The sequence below is a fragment of the Ictalurus furcatus genome, chromosome 15 (genome assembly GCF_023375685.1).
Source record: "Ictalurus furcatus strain D&B chromosome 15, Billie_1.0, whole genome shotgun sequence".
In the NCBI taxonomy this organism is placed as follows: domain Eukaryota; kingdom Metazoa; phylum Chordata; class Actinopteri; order Siluriformes; family Ictaluridae; genus Ictalurus; species Ictalurus furcatus.
This window is the reverse complement of record NC_071269.1, coordinates 19,216,524-19,233,118: the sequence shown is the minus strand read 5'-3', so window position 1 is coordinate 19,233,118 and position 16,595 is coordinate 19,216,524. Positions and strand designations below refer to the sequence as shown.

Here is a 16,595-nt window from a genome sequence, read left to right as displayed (position 1 = left end):
GAGGCAGTGTTAAATTTGGACACTTGAGGACAAACAGCCTGAGGTGAACTGACTGAAAAAATCACAAAAATGGCGGTAGGGAAAGTTTAGCGTTTCATAGGCAGAAGCTGGGTTTCAAATGGCGCCTTATTGGCGACATGGTGCACTAGGTAGGCAGTAGAAACCGTTATTTTACACCCTATGTAGTGCGCTGATGCGGACAGTGAGGCGGCGTTTGGAACGGGGGAGGAGTCTGAAAAAGGAGGCGGGGCTTTGGTGGTCCAGACACTGACACGACAGGGTTTTTGTTGTCGCCTGTAGAAAAACTTCTCAGGTGATGCTCAGTGTCTAAAAGTCTAACCTCCATCACCTGTTGTACATAATGAAGGATTCCGCGCGGGTTTTATGTGAAATGTTGGGGATATTTTTCAGTAAGTTTCTATTTTTAACTTCTCTACAACTTTTCACAAACAAACACAGAATCCCTTCTGCATGAACTTGGTGTTTTTTTGTTTTTTTTTCCCTCTTTTGTTTTCCATCTGTTCTCCACGCTCCTGCAAACTTTTTTCCCTTCTGGATATTAACAGGACAGGCTATTTGTTTTGTGATTTATATGAACATGAATTACATTTTAGTTTAGTTTTTAGCAGATTTATCATCAGTATTATTTCTATTAACCTATGTCCAGGATCCTGAAATATGTTCATTGTCTTCAGTACATTTAAATAATGACTAATATGTTTCACTATTGTGTTTTCATAGAGTTCATAGACAGTGCATAGTGTCCACTTATGGACAGTCAGTTTAAGGCTCTTTTATATTTTAGGAAAATATAAGATCTCCTCCAAATCACTTGAGAGCATTACTGTAAATTAATGTAAACTTCTGTAGCTCTCTAGACTATTTGTTGTTCTCAGTCTTTACTAACTTTCTACATTAAAAAAACAACAACTTTTTTTAAAAACGTTTTAAATCTTTTTTAGGAATTATTGTTATTATTATTATTATTATTATTATTTTACCTCATTGCAACATGCAACAGTCCTAAACTGTGTACATTTTGTATGCTCAGAGATATGTTTGAAACTTTTGTCTTCAAAGTTTAGACCTCAATGCAAAAAATTTTGGACATTGGAAGATTCTTATAATTATTATTATTATTATCATTTGCATGCTTACTGTTTGAGCCTTTTTTTTTTACTCATGGACAATCCATTTACTTTTAAATATTTGCTATTTGGACAGAATCAAAGTTCATATATCATTCAATTTTAAGTAAAAACAAAAAACGATTAAAAAAAAGATGTGTATAAATAAAGGGTCAAATATTTTTGTCTTCTCGATAAATTATTTGTCTAATCATCTATCCTCTTCACCCTGGAGCTATTAGTGTGGTGCTGGTGTGTTTATGTATGATGAACAGTACTAGTTACAGCCCAGGCCTGTGATTAAATCTGTGCCTGCTGAGCGGATGTAGAGCCTCTACTTCTTATATTTATCAGCATGAATGTACAGTCTACAGTATGTCAGGCCTCGCTTGTGGAGTGGACTGGATGTTTTAGTTTTGTCAGTCGTAAGGAAAAGTACAGCGTCAGCATGTTTGGTGCTGAGAGTTTTATTGTAAGGAGCAGAAGCAGAGCCTGAATCAGCCTGGGCCTTCTTCTACGAAGGGATGTTGACTTTGTGCAAAGACACTCTGTGAAATGTTAGAGGAACAAATAACAGTTTGTCTCCATGCATATACACACACACACACAAACACAAACAGATACATTACCGGCCACTGACTTCAACCTCAGACAATCCTTCTGTTTTCGCTTTTTTATCTAAGAAAGAAAGCTTATTTTCAGAGACTTAAATTAAGTAATGCAAATATCATACACTCTCAGAAGAAACTGCAGCTTTCTTTGTTGCTGAGGTGCAATCCTCAGGCGTACAGTTTTTGTCTCTTTTACCTAGTGTGTGTGTGTGTGTGTGTGTGTGTTTTTGTGTAATGTATGTGCACTTTTAAAACATTACTTTCAAAAATAAATTATGATCTCTATTTGTCTTTAAACATATTTATAGGTACACTATATCCATGTCTCCGGGTGAAACAGATATACGTATTAAAGGTACAATATGTATGTATGTATATATGTATGTATCATTGAGAGTACCACCTCGGCAACAAGGAAAGGTACAGTTTATTCTCTAAAAATAATTTTACAGAGCCTTTTTTTTTTTTTTTTAATGAGCTGCGTACATCTTTTCAGGTAATTCTAATTTAAGTTAGTCGATTATGTTCAGACAAACACAACATGATTTTCTTTACCATTAGAAAGCGAAATTAGCTTGACTTTATTAGTATTATCAACTCATTGCAACTTGGGTAAAACAAGTACAAACATATATGGCAATTTCACCTTATTTTGAAAAACTTTTTAGGTTCAAAATTGTGTGTATTTGCAAGCTAGCTGCATCTAATGACTGTGTGTGTCAGGGTAGTATGCCTAATTATGAGCATAAAATGTCAGCAGGTACAAGAAGAATAAAATGCTAGCTACTCAGCTAACACATTTGTCTTTTTAATTGGTTTCATGCTTTACAACTGAGTAGATCTGGTGAGAATTGTTTTTTTCTTCCTCTGATATTTCCATTGACTAAACTGAACATTTGTCTGTTTTTGAGCGGAAATGTAGTTGTGTTTAAAACTTTCGAAACTGTTTAAAAGTATAAACAATACTTCCACATAAAAAGGTATTTAAAATTTGGTGGAACACACTATTTGGAATTTTTTAAAATATAATTTATATTCAGTTTCCTTTTCTAACTATCCACATTCTTGTAAGTAAGTTCTCGCAAAATTCATTAACAACGTGGTTACTGCTTCCTGATTCCTCCCCAGTAGATGATGATATGATATTTAAAGGAATGTAACATTTCCAAATTAAGATAAGATAAGAGAATACTTTATTAATCCCCAGACAGAGAAATTTGGGATTAGACAAACTGATTATGGATGGAAGATTTATAAATGAATAGTTGAATTATGTGATGCCGCTAAAGCTACATTGTGTATAGACACATCCTCATTGAATATTCCTTCCTTTTCTGTATTACTGTATGTAGTGGGACTCATCATATGATGCATTGCCGATATTCTTGCTTTTTAAAGTAAACTAAATAGGAAAGAACATGTTACATAAAAAAGCCTGTGAAGATGGTTGACTAAGCACGTTGTCATAATCACTGCTTGTTTAATGCTGTTCAGCAGTAGTTTAGCAGTAGTTTGGGAAAGTACCGTGTTAAGTTTTCTGACTCATCACAGTTAATTCTACGCTTCTATGTGGCAATTTTCAGACACATTGTTAAGTCATTATTTGCCAAGCATTGCTTCCTTGCAAGGTATGGTTTCAGGGTGGCACATTCACAAAGAAAATTACAGGGTGTACTGGTGTGTATTACCTTCATTGGCCACACTGTGCTTTCTAGCCGAGTCCAAGCCTCAGGCTCAGTGGTGACAAAGATTCCTGCTTTTATGGGAAGTACAGGAAGTGTGCTTTCATTCTTCCAGGCAGCGTGGCACTGACTGTAGCTTGGATTTCTCTCTCTCTGTTTCTGTCCTTTTGTGCAGTTGTGTCTTTAGGGTTGATTAATGTGTATCTGTAGGAGTGTAGATACTAATACCATTGTACCCAATTAATATTTTTGTCTCCATTTGCTGCCTCTGAGTTGAGTTGGCTTATTTGGTACAGAGCATTGTGCAAAAGCCTTTTGAAACAATGGTCAAAAAATTCTTAAGGCTAGACATTACATGTGAATGTGATCATTAAAAAATGGATATCTCAATCAGTTTTTGTATTTTATTGTATGGGAAAATTTTCAATAAATTACGTTTATTTATAAATGAGGCTTCATCTAATTAGGTATGCATACATTTTTATACCAAAAATCTAGTCTTTGGATGATGTTAGAAACAACATTTCTATTTCATGGTGAAGATCCTCTCAAGAGAATAGTCTGAGGGAAAATTATGTCTCAAGAAAACACCATGTGCTATGAAAAATATATTTTTATTTTGGTAATTTTTCAGAAACTTAAACCCAAACAATGTTAAAAAAAAATTGGCAATTTCTCTATCATATCATTTGAAATAGGGACATGAATGAACAAGTCAAATTTCATGAATGCAGACCATCTAGAAACTTATGAATATAGAAAAAGAAAAATTTTGGGAGGAATGGTTTTATAGATTTAATGTGGTTTCATACATTTCCAGTCTAGTAATGTGGCGTTACACACTTTAATCGGAACACTTGTACACCTGCTTATTTATGCAGATATCCAAGTAGCCAGTCAAGTTCCAGCAGCACAATGCATAAAGTCATGCAGATGCTGGTCAAGAGCTTCAGTTAATGTTCACATCAAACATCACAATGGGGGGAAAAGTGTGATCTCTGTGAACTTAGCCATGGCATGATTGCTGAATGGTGCGAAAAACAAAAAAAAACATCCTGTAACCAGTAGGTCTGCAGGCTGAAACCCCTTGTTGATGAGAGAGATCAGAGGGGAAACTGGTTTCAATTGCCAGGAAGTTTATAGTAACCTGAATAAACACTCTTTACAACCGTGGTGAGCAGAAAAGCATCTCAGCATGCACAAAACATCGAATCTTGAGGTGGATGTGCTACAACAGCAGAAGACCACATCAGGTTCCACTCCTGTCAGCCAAGAACAGGAATCTGAGACTATCATGGGCACAGACTCACACAAACTGGACAGTTGAAGACTGGAAAAAGACCAGGTGTTTTTCCCCCTAATCTTCAACTGTCTTGTTTGGGTAATTCTGTGCCCATGATCCCAGACAGTGGAACAGTAGTGATTGCTTAATGTTTTATTTGATTTAACAACGTATAAAAATTCTGCAAAAGTCATAAGCATCACACAGACCTAAAACCTAAGATCTCTGAATGACATTTGTATAAAAATATCCACGAGTTTTAAAGTGAAATATATCCTTAAAACATTGTTAAAAACAATATTTGACTCCATTTGGTGTTCCAATGTTTGGTTGTTTTCACAGTGAAGAGTGAATCAATTGAACATGGAAAGTTTGTTGTTCTCCCAGCGTTTTCTCCAAGGTTTAAAATAGACATGAAATAAAGAATAATATCTCGCAGCTGTTGTATCTGTTTTATAGCTTGTCATGATTCCTAAACCACCTGGTCTTATAAAGTCTGAGATTACATGGGTTTGGTCTTCATCTCTCAGTACATTCCTCAGTCTGATTGGTGTGCTCATCTAGACTATGCCAATAGCACACATGTTTCTAATCATAATAATGAACAAATCCTTTAGTTCCAATAATTCACCACTTAAGAACAATCTCGTGCAGTCATGTGACTCTTTTTTATTGAATTGATTGACTAGAAGTCCTGCCTCAGCAGTTGTCCGCTTCACTTTTAGTGATTGTTGATGGTATTGAGGATCTGCTTCATAAACTGAAGATGATTATCTCCTCTGTGGTTCACAGTGTGTGCGCCGTTCAGCAAACAGCAGATGCAATAGTGCTTATACTATGTGGTTGGAATAAAGTGCACCGTCCAGCTGCAAGTACACACTCGTAAAAGCACAAAAGGCCATGAGAGTTGAAGAACAGTCGTAATACAGAATGGCGCTGTTATGTTCATATCTGTTCTTCGTATTTGATGTGTTCGTATGTAATGTTCTTTATATAACAGATACCATCAAATTCCTTTGAAAATAAATCTAATAATTGGATTTTGTTTGCATTTCAGTGGCTGCTGGTTTTCTCCCACCACATGGTAAGAAATTAACCAGCCTAAATCATCAGTATATACATATACACTCACTGCCCACTTTAATAGGAACACATGTACACCTTTTATGCAGATATCCAATTAGCCAGTCAAGTGGCTGCAGCACAGTGCGTAACAATATGCAGATACAGGTCAAGAGCTTCAGTTAATGTTCACATCAAACATCAGAATGAAGAAAAAGTGTGATCTCTTTGACTTTGATCATGGCATGGTTGTTGGTGCCAGATGGGCTGGTTTGAGTATTTCAGAAACTGCTGATCTCCTGGGATTCACACACACAACAGTCTTTAGAGTTTACACAGAATGGTGTGAAAAGCAAAAATATTGTGTGAGTGACAGTTCTGTGAGTGGAAATGCCTTGTTGATTAGAGAGGTAAGAGGAAAATGGCCACATTGGTTTGAGTTGCCAGGAAGGATATAGTAACTCCTACAATTACTCTTTACATCCGGGCTGGGCAAAAAAGCATCTCAGCAAGCACAAAGCATCAAACCTTGAGGTGGATGGGCTACAACACCAGAAAACCACATCAGGTTCCACTCCTGTTAGGAAAAACACAGGAATTTGAGGCTATCATGGGCACAGCACCCAAACCTGATGTGGTCTTCTGCTGTTATAGCACATCCACCTCAAGGTTTAATGTTTTGTGCATGCTGAGATGCTTTTCTGCTCAGCACGGTTGTAAAGAGTGATTATTCAAGTTACTACAGACTTCCTATCGGCTCAGACCAGTCTGATCATTCTCCTCTGGTCTCCCTTATCAACAAGGTGTTTCAGACTGCAGACCCTCTGCTCACAGGATGTTTTTTTTTTGTTTTTTTGCACCATTCTGTGTAAACTCTAAATACTGCTGTGTGTGAAAATCCCAGGAGATTAGCAGTTTCTGAAATACTCAAACCAGCCCATCTGGTGCCAACAACCACACCATGGTTAAAGTCACAGAGATCACACTTTCCCCCATTCTGATGTTTGATGTGAACTATAACTGAAGCTCTTGAGCTGTATCTGCATGATTTTATGCATTGCACTGCTGCCACATGATGGGCTGATTGGATGACTGTATAAATGCACAGGTGTTCCTATTAAAGTGGATGATGAGTGTAGTAGCTGCAAAACAAAATGAATCCAAACAGATTAAAGAATTTACGTTTGTTGTGTTGTAGTGTGGGCCCAAGTCAGCACGCAGAGCATTGTGGTGGAGGCAAAGAACATCACAGTTTCTGCGGGGTCAAGGGTCGTTCTGCCATGTCATAACCAGAAAATTGTGTGGAGGCAGGACCATCTTCGGGATCGTCAACGTGTGGTGCACTGGGACCTGAACCGCAACCGCCCTGATTACACAGTTGAGCGTGTTCTAGACATGTTCTCAGGAGGGCCGGAGCGTGTCTATAACGCCTATAACAAGGGCCGGGTCACTGTCTCCAAAGAAGCATTTGATGATGGCAACTTCTCTCTCACCATCCATAGTATGATCCTCCTGATTCTGCAAAGTGGTTGACGTTATATTTTTGTCCTCACTAAAGTTGTTACGATTTTGTTCGATTTTGTGCAGATGTTGATATGAACGATAAAGGCATCTATACTTGCAACCTGCATCACCATTACTGCAAGATCGACCAATCCATTCAAATCCAGTTAAACGTCACCAAGTCACGTACGTTCTATTCTATTTAGTGTATTATTTACGTTGTACTTTTATATTCTTTGTTGTCTGTTAAATAGTGAAGTCCAGCTTATTACTGTGTTATAAATCTATAAGCCATCACAAAATTACGTGAAAGCCTGGGCAAATTTAGAACCAAATGTTTTGTAAGTTTCAAGTGAATTCCAGCAAGCTCATTAATAGAGCAGTGTGAATCATTGTGTATTTACACTAACTGCTGTTATGCAGCACTCAGTAGTCAAGTAACTAGACCCAAATCGACAGGAACACAAACTTGCTATGTACTAATCTTTCTGCTGTTCTGTTTCCATCACAGTTTATTACCTCATCATTTTATCACTATGGCAGTTTATAAACCTGCGATATTTTTTTTAGCATTTTTTCTTCTGAATTTCTGGTATTTGCATTCATATTTATCATGGTCAAGTTCAACATTCTTTTGAACACTGGTGGCTAGGAACATATAAAAAACCTCACTCCTATTAGTTGCTGAATAAATATATTATATGTTGCAATAACTCCTTGTCTTAAACTCCTGTCCTGCAGCACGTAAGGAGAGGCGTGTATGGAATGGGGAGAAGTCTGTCTTTGTGGTGTTGGAGGGCAGCAGCGTGGTGTTGCCTTGTATAAACCGACGCCCTCTTTGGAGGGGAGGGCTCCAAGAAGACCAGCAGCAGGTTGTGCACTGGGACTTTCAGGGTCCGGGGGTGAGGCATCACCAGGCAGACCGGCTTCTCGATCTGTACGCCTCTGGAGAGAAGCGGGAGTACAGGCCATTGTACCTCAGCAAGATGCTCATCGCAGATGATGCCTTCAACATGGGGGATTTCTCCCTCACAATTAATGACATTCAGCCATCTGATAAAGGTCTCTACTCCTGCCATCTGCACCATCACTACTGCGGCCTGCACGAGAGACGCATCTTCCGGGTGATCGTGGAGCCTCCTTTGCCGCCTGTAGCTGCCCCTACTGAGGCTCAGACCACTCAACTTGCTCGTACTGAAACCACACAAAAGCCAGAAGACAAGGATAATGACCCGGGTAATTTAACATTTATTGTTGCAGTCAGTACCTTTTTATATGTTAAGTGTGTGTATTTGGTCTTTCCAAAATAATACAGAAAAAGTCAGAATGAATGCATTTAAACAACAATATGACACAAAGTAGCAATGTTTTGCAATAAAATTATGATACAATATTTAATGTTAATTAATATAAGTACAATATAGAGCTTTATGGATTGGGAGGCCACACTTCCTTCATTACACCTGACAGACACCATAGCCACGCCTCATTTTTGGGACTGACGGGTACAGAGACCATGCCTAATTTTTGGTTCTGATAGTCACAGATGGCACACCTTATTTTTTGAGGCTGATAGGTAGAGAATCCATACACAGATACACTATATGGTCAAAAGTTTGTCGGCATCTGACCATTACCCTTCCTTAAACTGTTGCCAGCAAGTTTGAAGCACACAGTTGTCTTTAATGTCTTTGTACGCTGCAGCATTGCAATTTCCCTTCACTGGAACTAAGAGGCCCAAACCTGTTCCAGCATGCACAAATTGAGGTCCATAAAAACATGGTTTGCCAAGGTTGGAGTGAAAGAACTCACCTTTGGGATGAATTGGAATGCCAGCTGTGCCCCAAGCCTCCTCACCTGCCATCAGTTCCTGACCTCGCTCTTGTGGCTGAGTGAGCAAATCCACACAACCACACTCCAAAATCTAGTGCATAACCTTCCCAGAAGAGTAGAGATAGATTGTAATAGAAAGTGTGTACTAAATCTGGAATGGGTTGTTCATAAAGCATATATGGGTGTGATTGGTCAGGTGTCTACATACTTTTGGCCATATAGTGTTAACTCGGAGAAACTAGAGTAAGAAACACACAGTGACAACATTTTGAAATAATAGTACACTGTTAATGAAAATGTGAGCATGTAGCCTTGCCACCCAATTTCCCTGTGGAATACACTGTTTGGAATTTGTGTAGCTGCATAGTAATTATCGAGATTGTGCATGCTCCGTGTCTCATTACAGAGCTTCAAAGTGCTTGTGGCCATTTCCGCGACTAATGAATTCCTGTGTTTTATTTCTCAGTCCTGTCTGGCTTTAGTGATTGACGGACTGTGACATGAGAACTGGAATGCCTTTTTACCGACATGAAAAGATTTTTTGGCATTTTTATTATTTCATGTCCGAAAATTATTTCCTCCTTTTAAAAACAAAATCTAGTACTATTAAGTCATTCATTTTCTAAAATAAGACAAAGGCTGTGGAAGACTTTTTTGTTTGTTTTGTTTTTGACTTTGGCTTTATATTGAATATTGAATATGAAAAGCTCATGTAAGATAAAGGTTTGCCGAAGACAAATGTTTCATCGCTTAAGGAATGTCTGAACTCGTTCTGCAGAGCGGAGCAATAAACTTTTACTTTCAGAGTAAGTAATGCGAATTTAGCCTTGTGGTCTATGACAGTATCACACAGTCTTGCTGTGGCGAATCTGTAACTTGGTGTGGAAATTTAAGTTTTCTACATCTGTACAACATCTGGCTAGCAGTGCCATCAAAGTAGGCTGGTTGTTTCGGTGAGATTCACATCTCGTCTCGTCTGAGAAGCATTTTTCCCTGCATTCCTGTCTAAGTAAAGAAAGGTGAACATCTTCTGGAGGTTTTGGTGCTCCTTAGTCTTAGTCTGCTGGGTTTTTTTTGGGTTGCATACCTTCAAATATGAATAAGCTCCTTCTAAATATTAAAAAGCCCCTAAAATTCAGATAACACACATGGTTATGGTAATAATGTGATTCATGAGTAAAGAATAACACATAATGATAGTGATGAATGCTTCCAAAAGCTGACTTAATCGTTACTCACCATTAAACTCACTCTTAGTATTTACGGAGACTTGCTGACATGGCACTACGCACTTTTAAGAGCACAGCGTTCGCAGAGGCGGGAACAAGTGATTGTCTTGCAAAACAAGTCAGCCTCAAGTCTTAACACTCAAATCCTAATAAAGACAGATAAGTTGTAAGTGAAGACTTAAAATCATAAATAAGTTAGAATGCGTTTCACACCAGCAAAGTAATAGTACTATATTACATTTATATAAACATATACTATACTGTATGTTTATATAAATGGAATATTATATATCTATAGTTTATAGTTGTAGTTATATATAGTTTATAGTTGTATATTTTATGTTTTCAAATGTCTTTGAGACAAGTTATCTCTTTTTTGCTCTATCTTGATGCTAATCAGACAAAAAACGCATCATGCCATTTTACTGCATAACCAGAAAGTGCAAACTCCTGTACCCTGAATACTCTCCAAAGTGGAAATTTTACAAATCGCTGACACTGGAGACTCTAATGACTCCTTACAGAGTACGTTTTTCTTTGGTAAAAACAACATGTTTTCTTAATTGTTCCTATAGAACAATTGAGCTGTTCCTATAGAAAAGATTATGCATTACAATTAGCCCCTTAATATTGACCTATCATTAATGTCATGCTGTTCTAGAAAATGAATCCAGACTTTCTTATTCACGAATTCGACAGCGCTGTGTTATAAAAGTTTTTAAACACATTACTTGTTTGTTATTGAAGCTATTAATCCGTATATCTTGCCTTCACATACTTTATTTCTCTCTGCTTTCCAACTGGGTGGTGTTTTTGAGTCATATGACCAAGTCCAAGCCAAATGATTGAAGTCAAAGTTCAGTTGCAAGTTCAGTTGTCGTTTTTTTTTTTTTAATTCGTTGAGTCAAGTCTGATCAAATCCTGACTCAAATTCGGTCAAAATCAGGTCATGTGACTCAAGCCCTCATTTTTGTGGATGGATTTGTGTGCTTCAAATTCTTTTTATATATAAATAAAAAAGTTTATTTGCATGAAATAATACAAATGAATGGCAAAGTGATCGATGACATAAAATCTGACTTTTCAATTATTGTGAATGGCAAGAAGTAAATGGAGAACAGACCTACAGACTGGCTGACCACAAACAACACTTCCCTCCTCCTTCTCCTCTTTCCTCCTGTCTCCCCCGCTTTGCTGGGCCGTATGTTTTCTTCTTCATTGCAGCTGCATGAGATCAGGTCTGGAACTCATTTTGCCTCAGAGTCATTTTGACATGAAATCCAGCTCCTCCCTGCTTTTTGCTTGCTGGCATGCGCGAGAAGGGGAAAAACAAACCACTTGCATGCTGTAGCTGTTAAAGAGACAGGATAATTCAACTTCGATCTGTAGAATGCAAGTGAACCACAACAGTCTTTTATGATCTATATCTAAGTGTTTCTAGAGCTCATCTGACAATGATCGTAATTATATTGACTGTACTACATGACTTATTCCTCTCTGGTACAGATATAAATAACGTGGAAGTCTCACATGTGTTTAACGTCATCCTGCCTGAGAGCCAGACTCACCTTTTTCACCAGACTGGTTATATCCTGGCTTTCTTCCTACTGCTACTGCTCATGCTCATAGGAATCGTCATGACCACAAGACACTGCAAAAAGAAAGGTAGTGTCATGGTTTATACTTTGGTTGGCTAAGTATTGCTCATTTGTAAGCTCACATAAAAGTGGGTCATATCTTCAAGGCTTATTCTAAACAGCAACTACTACTGCTACTGTTTTTTCAGGGCTGGAGTATGACATTCGGAGGGCTGACCGGTGAGGAGCTAAAAGCTGAATCATTTTTCTCGATAATTACTGGATTATATTTGGGATTTCTTTCTGTAAGGAATTGGGGCGTGCTGTTACAGAAAAAAAAAATCAACAACATTTTGGTGTGATGTGACCTACCATAAACAAAGTTGATTATTTTCCAATAACAGAAGAAGAAGCCTTTATTTGTCACGTACATTACAGCACAGTGAAATTCTTTTCTTCTCATATCCCAGCTTGTTAGTAAGTTGGGGTCAGAGCGCAGGGTCAGCCATGTTACAGCACCTCTGGAGCAGAGAGGGTTAAAGGCCTTGCTCAAGGGCCCAACAGTGGCAGCTTGGCAGTGATGGGGCTTCAACCCCCAACCTTCTGATCAGTAACCCAGAACCTTAACCGCTGAACCACATATATTTTTCTATATGTTTACAGTGGAACGTCCACAAAACAAGATAATCCCTGTTCTCACTTGTGTTATAGCAGCCATAAACCTCTTCTCTTCCCTCCAGTATCAGAAAACTTTACCTTTGACTGTTACAAAGCTGACACTGGAGACTACTTCCAGAAATGCTAAATAAACATCTCACAGAAAACTTACCACCAACCACCATATCAATAATTACATACATTTTAAATCTCATACAAGTCCATATGTAAGCTTGTACTGTAGAAACTATAATGTATTAGAACAAGGCAAGCTGCCACTATTATCGGAGCTGTGTTAAATTATTATTATTTTTTTTTAAGAAAATTAATCAACACATTCTCACCAAGCAGAATCAGGAACTGTTGACAGTGCTGTGATATAAATGTATTGTAAATATAAGTGTATTGCAGATATTATTTATCACAGTACTGTACATAGTGTGCATTGTGCATGTACTGCATAATAAAGAGCATTTTTTGTTTATATCATGTACCATGCAAATTTCTTAACGTATATGTGTTTTGAACAGGAGTCACAGGACGGAAATTGAAATGCAAGCTACTGAACTAAGACCCTTCAATCAGGAAGTCCGGCTTGGTAAAAACATCTCAACATTTAAAAAAGAAATGACTAAACATTTTATTTATTTTTAGACGTAGGCCACTTGTGCCAGGGTGAAATTAGAATGGCTGCATTTGACTTGCCTCGGAAGTGGGAAGTCAGAGCTCGGAAATTTTCGACCTCCATGCAGTCGAGCTACAAAGTGGGAAAAAAACATGGTTGCATCCATGTTTGTCTTTTGTTAGCAGCAAGCTAGCCAGCTACCTGTGATGACCTCAAAACAGCTATCTGTATAGTCACTGTTATAGATTTAACAACCTAATATGTCTGTATGTTCATTGATCTAAAGCAAATACTTCTATATACAGTATAACTTATTTAAAGTTAATAAGTTCTATTTTGTTTACTGCTGATATTGTGCGATGTTGTATGATTTGATGTCTGAATTTATAGTTGTGGAGACCATCCAGAACTCCCAAGTAAGAATGTCCAATCCAGCTGGCCGTTTTCTTTGGTTTTTACTGGTTCGAGGTCAGGAATAATAAGTTATGACCTCTAGCCAAATGCAGAATATTTATACCTTTGGGTATTGACTTATTTAAATAGGTCCTAAATTTGAACAGGTTCAAATATTTTTTTTCACATATAATTCTCCATATCAATGTTTGCAGTGTATAAATAACAAATTTCCCCTATTTTTTTATGCGTATTTTTCAAAGTATCTGTATTGATATTGGGATTCTACACTAGTATTGTTATTACATGGAATTTGATTGAAAGGAAAACGGCACTTATTACTGCACTTGGCTACTAACACAGTACAATACTGTAGTTTGCCTAATGTTACCTAACTTTGTAGTGACACTAGCTACTGGCATACCAAATATAATAACAAGCCCAGTGTTATCTACCCTGCTAGCGACCATGGCTAGTATTATATTCACAATGACATACCTTCATGTTAGCTAACTTTCTAGTGCTTGGTTTAATTACATAACATAATAGACTAACCCTAGACAAAGACAAATATTAATTTGCTTGTTATCCAAGTTTTTGTTTTGCTTGAGATATAATGTCTAGCTAAGCTAACAACTTGGGCAAAGTTATTAAATAACATTTTTAGTAAGTATAGTGCAAATAGTTCTTTTATATGTTGGTCTGTAAATAGGGGTTCTTTCTACTGCTGTTTTTTCAGACTACAAGAACAACATAATGAAAGAGAGGGTGGAGATGAACAACTATTTTGCCCCAAAAGAGATCGATCTCAACAGAGGTGACTATACAGTCCTGCCTGAAAGTATTGGAACAACAAGGCCAATTCTATTGTTTTCGCTATACACTGAAGACATTTGGGTTTGAGCACAAAAGATGAATATGAGACGATAGACCAGAAGGCTTTTCTCCCATAGACAGCTCTCTGGTCTTCATGTTTATTTATACTTTTTAACAACAAATGCAGTCTTCACAGGTGAAACGTAGGGCTCACACCAAGAGTAGACATTCAGAGATAATTCATTCTTATTTTTTTAAACGAATTCATTCTTTTAATAATCACTTTAACAGGGCACAACTGGGCAGCAAGAAACATCTATCTGTCGCATGTTCCAATATTTTTTGAACACTTGAAAAAAAAAATTGGTGGGTTCAAACAAAAGGTGCCATGTTCTATGTTGTTTAACACATCTATATGTAAATATGAGGATATGAAAGCTGAAATTCTGTGCTATCGTATCATGTTAATCTTTTGATCTCAAACCCAAACGTCTAAAATGTATAGCGAAAACAATAGAATTGGCCTTGCAGTTCCAGTGCTTTCAGAGTGGACTGTAATTTAAGGTCAGTTGTTGATAAATAACAGTGCAATTTCTTTCTCTCACATTCAGTTTCTCTTTCTTTACTAGAAATGGAGAAATTTTCAAAGAAGTAACTGATGGCAGGCTGCTGGCTGGTCCAGGGCATGCGCTACAGGATTCAGGAAGACTGCATGAGTACACAATGGAGCTTTACTGTACAGTTAACAGGAGACTCTCCAACTCTAAAAACCCACATGCTTGTAGTATGTCTGTTTCTAATGTAATGATTTGCAGTGATCTGTGCGAAAACATTTTCCTTGAAGTAAATGTCATTTGTGTAGTGTCATTTAAAGGTCAGTAGTCAACGTTTTATATTATAAATATAGTGTGCTGTAATTCTAATCTGTTATAACAAGCGAAAACAAATGCAGTGAAAACAGTAAGGTAAATCGATACTGATGGCAGTTTCACTAAACAGTTTTGCCCTGCTAAAATGAGCTCACCTGATGGAACTTTCCAGAAGAAACGCATTGGATGCTTTTACTGAAACCAAATTACATGATTAAGAAACACTCAGGAAGTTAACTATTTGTGGTTCCAGGGCTATAAACCACAAGATTATGTACTTACGTAAGTGGTATGAACTTCTCTTGTCTCCTTCATATATGTACATAAATATTCTGTTTAACTGTTAGTGCTATTTTCCAAGCCTTTTGGTAGTTCGTCTTTATTTAGTTTGATTGTTTATGCGCACAGCAGTTTTGCTATCCTGCCACATGAGCTTGACACACAGAGAGAATTGTCATTCTATTTTATAATTATGCCTAGAAATGTGCATTATGCAGACTTGAGAAAGCTATACATATTTAGTTTGCATTTATTACATTTATTTTCTCTTAGTATGGCCCAGGTTTGCAATTACGATCTCATACGACGCTGATCTTTATGACTCAGTTTTGGGCTTTTGAGAAACAACACACTGACTCATAAGGTCTTAGGTGACGTTACAGCTTTATTATGCGATGCTTTTAGGAAACAGCATTGAAACTGAAATGGCTACAAAGAGGCAGAGCAGATTCTACTGGTATGAAAAGCTTTGTACACAAAATATGGCATTCGACTTTAATAAACTACATTTTTGAAGGAATCCTCTTGAGTTAGTCTTTATGCCGTTAATACTGGCAATGTCACTTCATTTTCATGCACCTACAGTGCCTTGCATAAGCACTCACCCCCTCTGAACATTTCCACATTTTATAGTATTACCTGGAACTGAAATGGACTTAATTGGGATTACATGTAATGTAATGAATCTACACAAAATATCCATAATGTTGAAGTGGAGGAAAATATATATACTCAGCAAAAAAAAATAACATTCAACTGCTTTTATTTCCAGCAATTTCTTAACATGTGTAAATATTTGTATTGACATAAAATGATTCAACAAGTGAGACATAAACTGGACAAGTTTCACAGACATTTGACGAACAGAAATGGAATAATGAGTCCCTGAACAAAGGGGGGGTCAATATTAAAAGTAACAGTCAGTATCTGGTGGCCTCCAGCTGCTTTAAGTACTACAGTGCATCTCATCCTCATGGACTACACCAGATTGGTCAGTTCTTGCTGTGAGATGTTACTCCACACTTCCACCAAGGCATTTGCAAGTTCTCC

General features: G+C 37.4%; 1 protein-coding gene across 1 annotated transcript; it reads left to right on the top strand.

Moving 5' to 3' along the window:
* The first annotated feature begins 261 nt into the window (after positions 1 to 261).
* mxra8b (matrix-remodelling associated 8b) lies at positions 262 to 15,506 on the top strand. Its single transcript, XM_053643531.1, has 10 exons — positions 262 to 410; positions 5,760 to 5,786; positions 6,963 to 7,265; positions 7,352 to 7,453; positions 8,009 to 8,503; positions 11,836 to 11,994; positions 12,116 to 12,146; positions 13,094 to 13,161; positions 14,321 to 14,398; positions 15,027 to 15,506. Exons 1-10 carry the CDS (start codon positions 362 to 364, stop codon positions 15,050 to 15,052), a joined length of 1,338 nt encoding a protein of 445 aa, XP_053499506.1. The 5' UTR covers positions 262 to 361; the 3' UTR covers positions 15,053 to 15,506.
* Positions 15,507 to 16,595: the final 1,089 nt, after the last annotated feature.

What these genes read in the sequence shown, in the direction of transcription:
- mxra8b (XM_053643531.1), top strand. Translation starts at nt 362, where the DNA reads ATGAAGGATTCCGCGCGGGTTTTATGTGAAATGTTGGGGATATTTTTC. An exon ending in AATGTTGGGGATATTTTTCA is followed by an intron (nt 411 to 5,759) that starts GTAAGTTTCTAT and finishes TTTGCATTTCAG; the next exon opens with TGGCTGCTGGTTTTCTCCCA. An exon ending in GTTAAACGTCACCAAGTCAC is followed by an intron (nt 7,454 to 8,008) that starts GTACGTTCTATT and finishes CCTGTCCTGCAG; the next exon opens with CACGTAAGGAGAGGCGTGTA.